We start from the raw sequence: 12,776 nt of genomic DNA, 5'->3' as shown, positions 1-12,776 counted from the left end.
CTGCCCTGTTCCCACATACTCAGCTCAGAATAAACCATTTTGTCTTACAGCATTTGAGTTTTTCCTTTTAACACGATACATTTCTCCCAAGATGTACTCTTAAAAAATGGTTTTGTCTGTTTTGTGTGAGGTCTAATTGGTTGAATCTTTTTCATTCTGGGTAACCATTTGCGTTTCCACTTTTGAAATTCCCCTTCTTCCTCTTCACCCAGCGGAAGCAGGCAGGGTTGGGAATAAGGCCACCAACGCAAGCACGCATGCGCCTCGCTCTCCGCGCGGGGGGGGGCTTGTCACGTGATTTTCTCGCCGCCATCTTTCTTCCTGGAGGCGAAGGCCTCCATGCCCGCGTGCGCAGGCGCAGTGCTCGGTGTTGCTGTGTATCTGGGCTCCTTACTACTAGGTCAGGGGTCCAGGGCGTCCCGAAGGTAGGGGTGCGGGGCCCGCGCGGCGGCGAGGGTGGGGCTGCCGGGACCGGAGGGCGGGGCCGGTTACCCCGGAACTGCAGGCCACGGTCGGAGGAGTGTGTGCCGAGCGCGGGAGTCCAGAGACCCTGGCAGGGCCTGCGGGCCTGGGTCAGCAGGACTGCACGAGTGCCTGGGTCCTGACGGGTGGGCTGTGGGCTCAAGTGCGACGCGTTCGCACCCGGTGGTCCCAGGTGAGGCCGTCCCCACTCCGGGTTCGGGTCCTGCCGGCTGAAACTTGCAGCGCCCCTGGCCCTCTTCCCAGGTGTCGGTGGGCCAGCACGGGCGGCCCCGTGGGCGAGGTGCAGAGCGGATGTGACAGCCCTTCTCCCCGCAGACTTGGCCGCGACATGACAACGCTGTTGGTGCGGAGGATGGTGGCCTCAGTCGTGAGCCCCTTGCTCCGTCTCAGTTCCCGCGCCGCGAACCCTCCCGCCTTCTCTATGCTCCTGGCCGGTCCGCTCCGAGGTGCGGGGTCTCTGCTCCTGCGCGGCCCCTTGCCCTGCCTGCAGCCCGCACTGGGCTTCAAGACCAAGGGCGTCCTCAAGAAGCGCTGCAAGGACTGCTACCTGGTGAAGAGGCGGGGGCGGTGGTTCATCTACTGCAAAACCAATCCCAGACACAAGCAGAGGCAGATGTAGCTTCCTCCCCTCAAGAGTAATGCGCAAGGTTACCACGGCTCGAGTCTTTGAGAATATGGTTGTACCTGAGCAAGAGTGAAGACGCCAGGACTCTTACTTAGGGAGTGCCCTAAATGTTACTACTCTCTTCGGTTTTGATGTGCCTTTATAGTTAGTTTATTTGCCAGTTAAAAACACTTTTTCATTAAAGACATCGTCTGAATAGTTTAATTCACTGTGCCTGAGCTTTGCCTGCAGGTAGGTACTGCATAGGACCAGGGCAGTTATTCGTTAACTGTGTGTGAGGATCCTCGGGGCCTCTGTGAAGAAATGGTGACAGTCTAGGTCTCCTGTGTTGCATGATAATCTACCCCAAACTGGGGGGCTTAAATCACCACAATACATTGCTCACAATTTTGTGAGGAGTTTGGGAAGGGCTCAGCTGAGCAGTTTGTGGTCTACATGGTACTGGCTGCAGGATCCACCCCCATGATGGCACCAAAGAAAGATCCACTCTCCTGATGGCCCTGGTGCTGCTTGTTCTATGAGGCACCTCCTGCAGACCTGATCACTGGCCTGCACTACTCAGAGGAGCTTCCCCAGAGACTCAGGAGGACACTGAGTCAAGGCTTCCTATGACTCAGTATAGAAATTTAAAAACCTTAGTTCCACTGCTCTCCTGGTGCAGCAAGTCCCTTGGGTGAACCCAGATAGGGCCTGGGGGAGCAGGCTCCTGCTGGGTGATGGCAACACCTACAAGTTTGAAGACTGCTCCCACAGGGAGGAGGGCTGGGGTGGGTCGGTCTGTTCTGGTCACCAGTGTCAGGAGTTGAGCTAACCCTACGCCTTGGGTCACCAGGAGTGGCTCTCAGGAAGTTGTCAGTGCACCACTTGGGGCTGCTGCCTTGGTCTGGGTTGCCCCAACCAAGCACCTCGAGTCGAGGTTTAGTCAAAAAAAAAATGTTCATTTAGTCTTGGAGGCCAAAAGTCAGATGAAGGTGTCAGCTGGGCTGGTTCCCCTTTTCCTGGCATGTGGACACTCACCATCTCCCTCTGTCCTTATGGGGCTTTGCCTCCATGTGCCTGTGAGTCCCAGTCTCTATAAGGGTCCCGTCCTGTTGGATTAGATCCCACCCCAATGACCTCACTTTACCTTTGTTGCCTCACTAAAGACCCTGTCTCCAAATACAGTCTGTGCTGAGGTCCTGAGGGTAGAACTTCAACTCATGAATTTGGGGGCAGAGGGGTCCAGTCCAGCCCAGAGCAAATGCTTAAATGTAGGGGTGATATTTTACATGTCATTGCTTGCTCCTGGCCAAGGGGACTTACCTACCCATTCAGAAAAGGAGTTCCTAACATTGTGAGGAGGCCTGTGCAAGAACCCTAACAGAAGAATAAGCCCTCCCGGCCAGATAGCAGACAGCCATGGCTACTGCAGGGTGAGAGCTCAGGCCTCCACAGCTGTGCCCTCCTGGCCTGATAGCAGACAGCCATGGCTACTACAGGGCAAGAACTCAGGCCTCCACAGCTATGTCCAGGGTTTCTACAGCCCACAGGCATCTGACCCATGTGGAGAGGGTGGGGGTTGTTGCCTAAAAGGAAAGGGACCCGGGAGCTTTGAGGAGCCTTCTGCCCAGCAGCAGCAAGGAAGCCCTTGCTTGGCTGTTCTTTAATGAAGAGTTGTGCATGCACAAAGATGCCTGTCAAAGTCGTGTCCTCCTGGGAAGTCCACTGTGCATCTGGCCTCAGCAAGAGGAGAGGGTGCTTTTTCCTCAAGGCATACACCTGCACACTGTGTTTTCCCACCATGAAACAGGATTCATGCTTCCCATCCCACTGGGGTGCACCTTGTGGTCAGGACTGGACTGCAGGTCATCTGGGAAGCTACCTCAGAATCCCAACAGGAGTCAGGAGGGTGGAGAGCTTTTCAGACACAGGATATGTGGAATGTGCCCAGAGGTCCCATAAGGGGAAGAGGAGGTTGGGCCCTTTACCTTCAAGTTCTCATCACTCGTGGTTAAAGATCACTTGGGACTGTAGAAAGCTGTCCTGCATAAGCACCTCCGCAGGTGAAGACAAGAGCTTAGGAGTGTCCGAGTGGCAGTGTTGGGGACCATGACAGGATGGAGAGACTGCTGGGTCTGAGTATTGACCCTGTTCCCGCCTCAGCGCCAGGCTTTGGGTAAGACAAGTCTGTGGAGGCCTCATGTTTAAGGGGATTGATCACTACTGTGCCTTCCCTCGGGACTCTTGAGAACCCAAAGAGCTAAATGATTGTGTCCCCCAAACTCGTGCGTTGAAGCCCAATCCTCAATGTGAAGGTTTGGTGAAGTGGGTGATCCAGTTGCGGGGGTTGGCCCTTCACAATGGGGTCAGGGCCTTATTAAAGGAACCTGGGAGCTTCCTGCCCCATCTGCCCTATGAGGGCAGGGCAAGAGCCAGGAGCAGTGGCCAGCACCACAGATTGAGTCAGCTGACGCTCCACCTGGGGCTCCCAGCTTCCCCTGTTTTGGGGCACCAGGGCTGTGGTGTTTTACTGTTGCACTTGAGCAGGCTCAGACCAGGGCTGGGGCAGGGTCTGTTTCTCAGTCACATTTGTGTACTCAGCATTCTCCATAGGGCCTGGCCTGCAGATAGCCATCCAGCAAATCAATGTGGCATCAAATGATCAGCCCCACTATAAACAGGTTGTCCCCCCTCAGTCAGAGCGCCCAGCCCTTAAGACCAAGATTGCAAATTGACAACTTAAGCCTTGGCTGACTGGGCCTGCCAGAGGGTCCCGCCAGCATCTCTGGCACTGGGTTGTGGGCCAGGGAGTGTAACACCAGATTTGTCTGGAAATAATTGTTCAGTGATAGGTAGATGTCTGGGCCCACTGTTACACAGACCTCCCAGGACAACCAGGTGACCCTCTGTGAGCTATCTCAGAACTCAAGCCAAGTCTTATTTCTGAATATTAAATATACAAAGTTGCATAGCATGTGCAAAGTATGTTTTAATTTATGTGAAAACTGAACACAAATCTACATACATATTTTCCCAAGCAAAAATATATAAATGACTTTGTAAGAAAAGTTCTGGAGCAACACAAGCCAAAATAGCGATTGATTTTACTTCCAGAGGGGAGGATAGGCAAGATGGGGATGAAATGGGAGATTCACTTATATGGATCTTAATTTTTTTTTGAGGAGTTACATTTATATATCACTTTTATATTGATACCTGGAAGAAAAACAAACATTTGTTAACACTATGCTTTCGGGAAAGAATTTGAGCAATTTGACAACACAACAGAAAAGCAAAGCAGCCTCCAGAGCTCCATCTCCACCAGCCAGGGGCCCTGGCTTTCCTTTTGACTGTAGCCAGGACTGACACCATGGTCTCCCTGATCAGATTCACCAAGCACCTCACAGCATATTCAGAGCCGTCCCAGCGTCTGAGCTCCCAGGCCTTGGAACAGAGGGAACCCTGGTCCAGGACTCAGCCCAGGAGGGCAGCCTTCTGGACCTGAGCCCTGCCACCTGCATGAGAGCTGCTTCCAGGGGCTGCCTGCAAGGAGGCTGGCTCAGACAGGATGGCACACTCCACCTCCCCTTTGTTAGGGTAGAAGGGGAGCTTAACATAACTAGCTCAGCTTCTTTTCTGAGGTGATATCCTGTGAAACCAGCAGGAGCAAGAAAGAGTGAGACTGCGTCTCTACTAAAAACAGAAAAACTAGCTGAACGTTGTGATGGGCACCTGTAGTCACAGCTTCTTGGGAGACTGAGGCAAGATGATCACTTGAGCCCAAGAGTTAGAGCTATGATGACACCACAGCACTCTACCCAGCAGGGGCTCCCCTGCAGACCCGACTATATATAGGAACGCTCCGATAATGCACATCAAATCACACCTGCACGCCGCTGAAACATTCCTCTGATTGCACACAATTCCCAAGTAGGAGTGATACTTTCCTGCCTTTTATCACTCAGGTTATTTTTGACTTTTTTTTTTTTTTTGCAAAATTTAAATCTTGAAATAATAATGTTCATTTTAAAGCTTTAAGAACTCATTGAACCAGTTTTCTTATAAAAACATTTGTCAGATATGGGGCCTCGTACGTATTTTCTGTAGTTCACCTGAGCGGCAAGATAAGCCCTGGAGTGTCTAATACTTTATTATTGTGCATTACCTGCCTGCCAGCTTTAGAAAGACCCCTCTTTGTTCATCCCAAGTGGAGACAATTATAAGATGAAAAATAGGGAAAAAATAACTTACTTTGTTAATTATACTTCTTTATTAGAGGCCAAATGGTTAAAAAAGGAAAAAATAATGGTATATGATTTTCCTGTGGTTGCTGTAACAAATACTACAAACAAAGGGGCTTAAAACGGTGGAAAACTTTATTGTCTCCAAGTCCTGAAGAGCAGAACTCCCCAATCCAGGTGTGGGCAGGGCAGGCTCCCTTTAGAGGTTCCGGGGAGAGTCCTGCCTCTCCTGGCTCCTGGGCCCCAGGTGTCCAGGCTGCCTGGATCCACCTTTTCCCTCTCTCTAAGGCACTCTCTCCTTCTTATAAGGACACCAGTCACTGGAGTTAGGGCCCACCGTAAACCAAGATGAGCTCATCCAGATATCCTTAATTTAATTACATCTGCAAAAACCCCATTTCCAAATAAAGTCACATTTTAAGTTTCTCAGTAGACTGGAATTTTGGAGGGGGGAGGGCCTGGGATGCTATTAAACCCAGTACAAGTGGTATAAAATAGTTTTTTATATAATTCTAATTTAAATTTGTGTCACTAGATAATGTATTTGCACAGTTCAAAATGCAAAGGACACGTGAGTACTCAGTGAAGTTCTCCGTACTAGAAGGTCCTGCCAGGTCCTCTCAGCAAACACCTCAGCAAAGTCCCCTCCTGGGACTCACAGCCATCACCTGCCATCCCCCTTCCTTCCCTGCCTGCAATGTGAGGGTGTGTCTGGTTCCCACCAGTGACCACCAGCACCCTCGCCCATTCCGCAGGTAGCTCTGTCCCTTGATTTCTTCAACAAGCTGGTACAAATATTGTAATTGTTATTTTTGATTTCCTGCATTTTTCTGCATCTATACAAACCATGTCTTCTCTCTTTCCTTTTTACATTTGTGAAGCATTTTGTTTCCTACTTTATAATTAATGTCGGTGACTTTCAATTAGGGTTAATTATTTTTTCCCCCAAGTTCCCACTTGTCATTTTCTATCCACAATGCGTGGAAGACGTGAGGAATGTACAGGATGAGGAAAGCTGCTTTTCAGTGCACGAGAACTGTCTTTGGCTGCAGCAGGGAAGCCAACCCACCCGCCCCAGGGTCCACCACGGCAGCCCCTCCAGGGGTGCAGAGATCCCTGCCCTGTCTGGCCAACCATGTCCCAGGTTCATTGTCTTTCCCTCAGGATGTGATGCTTGTGTTTCCTTACACTATGATGCCCTTGCAGCAACATGAGGGAACTGCCACGCAAAATCCTGGCGGCCCACCTGCTGTCTTTTAAGAATTCTGGGACATTGCTTTCTCCTAAGATTTCTGCCTAAAGGTGTAATCATTCTTTCAGTGGTTAATGAAGTAATTGCCTATTCTGAAACTGTCATAGTTTTTATGCGTAACTTTAATCAATTTAATTAACTAACATGTTGTTTGAGACAGAAGTCTCCTATGATAAGTGGGACAAGTGCTGTGACTATTTATTCAACCAAACATGTACTAGACTTTGATTTTGAATCACGGTATGTAATATATAATACGTAACACGTAATATATAATGCATACACTCACTCATGAAAAGCGCCCACCTGGTTTCCTGAAGTCAGCTACAGACTGTCCAGAGCAAAAAGTAAGGGTGGAGACAGCACGGTCTGAACAAAACAAGCTATAGCTGCCCTCGCCTGGGTGTCCAGAGTTCCGTGTCCTGCTCCCCGCCTGGGTGTCCAGAGTTCTGTGTCCTGCTCCCCACCAGCCGCCTGTGGTGCTTCCACCTCATGACGACCTCGGGGCACAAGATGGTGGCCAGAGCTCCAGCTGCTTCTTCCAACATCTCGGCAGTCGGGGGGGAAGGGCTGGAGGACAGAGTGCCAGCTGCCCCTTGTCTCTCCAGGAGCCACCTGGAGTTTGCTTACATGACAGTCCGTCCCTAGCAGTGGAGGAAGGAAGTGTGGGACCAGTCACCCACGCCAGACAGCACTCCAGGTGGGCAGCTGGTGCTGTCAGGAGCATTGTACTTACAAAGAGGAGCTATAGTGCTTGAGTTGGTCACCGTGTGCAAGGGCAGAGACTTCGGGACCATCAGGAACAGCCCCACTCAGTTAAGCCAGTGTCTGTGCAGCCAGGGGTACACACATCCCACGCTGGAGCTGCCCTGGGAAAGTGACAGGGTGAGCCCCAGAGCTTCAGTCAAAACACACCCCTGACAGGACAGGTGAGAAGTCCAAGAGAGGTGAGATCACTGTCATCATGGGACAGGGAAAGTCAAACATGCCACACAGGGGAAAACAGAGACAAAGAGAGACAGAGAGAGACAGAGACAGAGAGGGAAGGAGTGGCGAGGAGGGAGGGGACAGACAGGATGGGGTCACCTCCCAAACAGCAGGGTGCCTAGAGGGGCCAGTTCCAAAGAGGAAGGTGCTGGACATAGGGCACTGGGGGTGAAGGCCACCAGGGTCAGCCAGAACAGAGGTCAGAGAACTACAGTAATTGAGGTGTCCAGCTTCTCTCCCTCCCAGGACCCACAGGCCCAGGTTGGACAGGTGCTGGGCCAGAAAGTGGGTGAGGAGGGTGTGGGGGACTCCTGCAGGCCCCAGCCAGACAGGGGGAGCCCATGGGGGAGTCAGTGGGGGGAGCTAGGGGCAGGTGTACTGGGCAGGCAGAGTGTGGGCAGCTCAGCAGGACAGGGCTGCATAGACCAGGAGACCAGGGGAGGGCTGTGGGGTGGGCAGCGAGCCCTCTGCTGGGAACCCTGGTGGGGGGGCTCCTGCAGGTTTGCTGCTGCCACCTTGCGGCCTCTAGGCCTAGAGGGAGACTGTCGGAGAGCAGCCTGGCCAGAGCTGGCCCTGGCAACACTGCCCCCCAAGACCCGCCTCCCCAGCCCTGGCCCTGCCTTGGTCCAAGAGCTGAAGCTGAAAATCACGTGCTACAGAGTTGCTGGAAGCTTCCCTGTGGCCCAGCAAAGGCTGCGGCCTGGCAGTTGGGTCTGTAAGGAGCAGATCCTGACAGGTCAGCGGCACACACTTGGCCCCTGCTGGCTCCAGCCATGATGGACCCCCCCACCCCTGGGGATAGATGATGGCCTCTGTGACCCTGTGTCTGTAGGGAGTGGCCATGTGCTCTCAGTCCTGCAGGCCTTGTGGGCTCACTGACCCATTAGCAGCTCTGTCCCCTTCCCTGCCCAGGCTATCTAGCCTGTTCATGTGACTTACAGACCCCCAGGTAGCCGGCAGCCTTGGCCTGATACCTCAGAAAGTGAGAGGCAGAAAGGGCTATGGGTAGAGGGCCAGGCCTGTGGTCTCCACTAAGCGGCAGTAAACACTGGCCACTCTCTGCCACCTCCTGTGGATGCCTCATCCCAGCAAGGCCTGAGTGGAAGCTGACCAGAGGAGGTGGGAGCAGCCTGCCCAGCTGGCAGCCAAGACAGGGGGTGGTGAAGGAGCCGACTGCAGGGAGCAGACCACTCGAGCACCCTCACATGGTGTGTCTGGAGGGAAGATCTGGGAGTCATGAGAAGGTCTCTGTCCCCAGGCCTGCAGCCCGGTGCCTCTCATAACTCTCAGTGGAAAGTGAGTGTGGAAGTGAGTTTAGGAAACCCACGCACCTTCTGCAGGTTTCTCCTGGGGCTCCAGGGACTACAGTGGCCATGTCAGGGGTTCAGGATGGAGAGGCCACTGGGATGGAGAGGCCAGGGAGCCCAGGGAGTCTTGCCAGGAAGGAAGGAAGGGGCTTTGAGGTGATCCTGGCCCATGGCCACCTCTGACGGTCTCTGCGTGGAAGAACCACAGAGAGAGCCCCCCGTGGAGCATGTCACCCCCAGGCCTGAGTGCTGTCCCAGGGGAGTGGGAGAAGAGGGCACAGGGTCAGCCCCAGGCTGTGGTAGGTGTCCACAACTGAGAGAGAGGAATGTCCATGCACTACAGGAAACACAAGAGGGAGTTGGATTTCGGAAGCCAACGTAGGAAAGGGCCACAGGGAGGAGGGAGAGTCCAAGCAGGGAATGCCACCCGGAGGCTGAGCAAAATCTGGCAGGCTCACTAGCGTCCTGGAGGGACATGCGTGTGCATTGTGTGTGCGCGTGTGGTGTGTGCATGTGTGTTTGCATGCATATACGTGGTGTGCACACACACATGCGGTGTGCACGCATGTGTCAGCACATGTGCATGCATCTGTGTGATATGTGTGCAGGGGCTTCCACAGAGACAGAATGTCAAGAGTCCAGTGCGAGAATTCCCCATGAAGGGGCAGTCTGGAGAGACTTGCTGCGCACATAGACAGTCACCCAGGGACATTCAGAGCCTGCATAGGTTGGACCGTGTGGCCCCATCAGATCTGCTCCAGGCACACAGACAGCCCTGGAGCACGTGAGCCAGCCCCTCGGTCCCCTGGAGGCCCCTCCCAGACTCGCTCAGCTGCCTTCCTCCTCCATCGTCCGGTCCCTGGTCTGTGCTAGAGGGGCCCCAGCTCATCCAGCCTCCTCCAGTCCCTACAAGAGCCGGGGCCCACCTTGTCCCACGTGAGGCACAGCAGGGCACTCTCTGAGGCACAGTCGACTGATACTCTTCTCTCTTTCTTCCACGTGTAGCAATAACAGGAGGAATTTGGAAATGTGTACTCAGCCCTGAAAATAGGCAACTTAATGCCTCTTGGGGAAGGTGTCAGGGAGACATGCAGCTCCAGGGAAAGCCCTGGTGGGCTTGAGATGCCTCCTCCAGAGGCTTTCCTGCTGGGGGTTAGCTGTGTGCAAGTGCAGAGATTGAGCCAGACTTCTGATCTTCCCTCTCTTTTTTAATAAAGCGGCATAAAGTGGAATTTATTTACATAACGCAATGATCCATGAAGGTTACCATAACACCGAGGGACCATATTAACCGCTTGAGTGGAATTCATTAGAAATTAACTACCACTTAAATTAATTTTCCCACAGTCACAAGGCTGTAATGGTGGGAGAAGGGGCCGTCCATCAGCGGGTGCTGACAGGGGACCTGTCACCACTGTTATTTATAGGTGAGTGTGTCGGCCCGCAGAGCAGGCACCGGGCCAAAGCCAGAGCTGCTGGAGTCACAAAGCCACTTCAGAAAGCCCCCAAATTCCTCTTGTTGATAAGCGGCCCAGCCTCACCAGGCCTCACCCTTTTTAGGAGGGTGACTAACTCTGATCGTGGCAGCTGGTGGGCCAAAGAGACACTTAAAGACCACACTGTAAAGCATAGGTGCTTCTAGGCTACACTGGTGAGAGCCTGTGGGCTTGTCAAAGGACAGGGCCCTGTGGGAGCTCTGTGTGCAAGATGCCCAGTGTGTCCACACCATGGGGTGTGTTCGTGTGTGTCTGTGAGTGTGCAAATGCAAGCACAGGAGGCCTCAGGCTTAGGGAAACGAAACATTGAGCGTTGACTGTTTCTGTCCTCGGCCTCTACAACTCGCCATATTCCATCCTGCAAGGTGGGAACGGTGAACGTGAGTTTCCAGAGACGAGGGCGGGGCTCTCGGAGTTGGGGCCTTGGATCCCCAGGGGATGTGCAATGACAGACTCTGGCCCGAGTCACATGGATGCCGACAGGCTCTGGGGCAGTGACCTCAGGTTTGGAGAGGGACCTTATTAACCCATGTCGAGGCTGAGGTTGCTCAATGGCTGTCTGAGGAGAATCCGCTGATGCACAGGAGGGGATTTTCTGGGGGGTGCTGGGCAGCATTCCTCACTGGCCCTGTGTCTGCCTGCACTCTCCACCTCTGCCCCACGTGTGGGAGGAGATGTCCCTCCTGGCTATGTCAGCTCAGCACCCCATCATCATCTGGGAATTGCCCCCAACCCCTGAGCTGCGCAGCCCTGTTGGAGATGCTACGAGGCCACCAGGAACCAGGAGGCCTGGCCAAGCCCTGAGGCCTCTTCCAGCATAGGCACTGCAGCCCACCTCCCTCCAAGGGGCCTTCTCAGGACACTTCACTATTTGGGATGAGTGGAGAAGCTGTGGTCAAGCTGTGGTCCCCGGAGGGCGGCCCCACTCTAAACCCACCCAGCTGCACACCTGTCAGTTCAGGGCAGCCAGGAGCTGGCCTTGACCCACTGGGATCTGTCCCAGAAGCCAGAGGAGGTGGAAAGGGGAGAATGGAAGGGAGGAATCTTCCAGAAATGGTGTCTCTCCTCTCTGGAGATGAAGATGTGTGATTCCCTCTATCACCCTCTTGGTGTTCCAAGAGGAAGATTTGAAAGGCAAAAAGGCGCCATCTGAAAATCCAAAGTGGGGTGGGGGGTGTCTTTGAAGAAGAGCCTTAAAAAATGAGATTCTTCCCAATCTGAATTTCGAAATGGACAGGGGCTGCTTTGTCTCCCAAGGCCACAGACCTAGAGGACACCAGGAAGGTGAGCAAGGCCTTAGCCCAGCACAAGGGCCTGTCCCTGGAGACGCCTACCCGCCCCCCATGGTGTCTCCCAGAGGGGCAGAAGATGCTCCTTTGGGATCAGTGTCATGATCCTGGGGGACACTCCCTTCCAGAATCTGCTGAGGATTTTGGAGGGGCTGCAACAGGCAGTGCTTGGCCACTGGAAGACACCCCAGCCTGGGCCCTCAGCCTCAGATCCTTTCTTGTTGGGGTACCTGGGCTGGGGCTCCAGAGTCCCCGGAATGACAGTCTGGATGGGGCCGGGATAGCTGGAGTGAGTGAGGACAGGCCCCAGAGGACTGCCATGTAGGGAGGGATGCCTGGAGCCCCACGTTGGGAAGTTCCTCCCTGGCCAATGCCTGATGGGTTGGGTGGGGGGGTGACTGTGGGCTCAGAATTTTAGCACCTGGCCCCTGTGCCAGTGAGTAGAGATACAACCCTTGTCCCAGGAAAGGCAGAACCTCAGTGTTTGAATCCCAATCAGAACTGCCTCTCATCAAAGCAACAGGGCCACCCCAGCTTCTTCCAGAAAGTGTGCCCATGAGCGTAGCACCCAGCAAGAGCACCAGTGTGGAAACCTCCACAGCCAAGCTGGGGCACAGAAACTGAGGCAGCCACACCCCCAAGAGTCTCCAGCAGGGGCTCCTCGGGACCCAGTGGGCCACGTGTGTCCATCCACAAAGGGCCCTCTGGAGCCCAGGCTCTGTCACCGGCATTGTTATGCCATGTGTGGTCTGTGCTCACCCATCATGGGCAATTTCCACCAGATTTGCAGGAGGGTCTGTGACCTGGACAGGGGTTTTTCTGGGAATAGGACTCTGATAAGTACCATCCTGCTCTCCAAGGAGCTTCTTCCCAGATGCAGGAGTCTCCAGGAGGTGTGTGCAGGATGCTTTCCAGGACAGGGCCCACAGTGCTGGGTAACTCCGCGCACCAGCAGCTGCCCTGTGGCACTGACCCACCTCCAGCCCGTGGCACTCCTGGCCTCTGGTGCCCAAGCCTGTGCTGTGCTGGCTGGCAGCGCCCTGCTGCTGCACGGCTGTGATTACCCCGAGCGACGGGCTCCTCTGATGCCGAGCTGTTTTCACCTCCTCCAATTCTA

General features: G+C 54.0%; 1 protein-coding gene across 2 annotated transcripts; it reads left to right on the top strand.

Annotated features, from left to right (window-relative positions):
* Positions 1-334: 334 nt before the first annotated feature.
* MRPL36 (mitochondrial ribosomal protein L36) lies at positions 335-1,312 on the top strand. Of its 2 annotated transcripts, none has more exons than XM_003802027.3 (2): positions 335-425; positions 799-1,312. In XM_003802027.3, exons 1-2 carry the CDS (start codon positions 340-342, stop codon positions 1,100-1,102), a joined length of 390 nt encoding a protein of 129 aa, XP_003802075.2. In that variant the 5' UTR covers positions 335-339; the 3' UTR covers positions 1,103-1,312. The 2 variants fall into 2 exon arrangements, with proteins under 2 accessions (XP_003802075.2, XP_012668314.2); XM_012812860.2 differs by having other exon boundaries at positions 727-1,312.
* Positions 1,313-12,776: the final 11,464 nt, after the last annotated feature.

Source organism: Otolemur garnettii, unplaced genomic scaffold (genome assembly GCF_000181295.1).
Source record: "Otolemur garnettii isolate 467f Iridium unplaced genomic scaffold, OtoGar3 scaffold00226, whole genome shotgun sequence".
In the NCBI taxonomy this organism is placed as follows: domain Eukaryota; kingdom Metazoa; phylum Chordata; class Mammalia; order Primates; family Galagidae; genus Otolemur; species Otolemur garnettii.
Note: the sequence above shows the minus strand (reverse complement) of the source record. Positions and strands in the feature narration are given on the sequence as shown.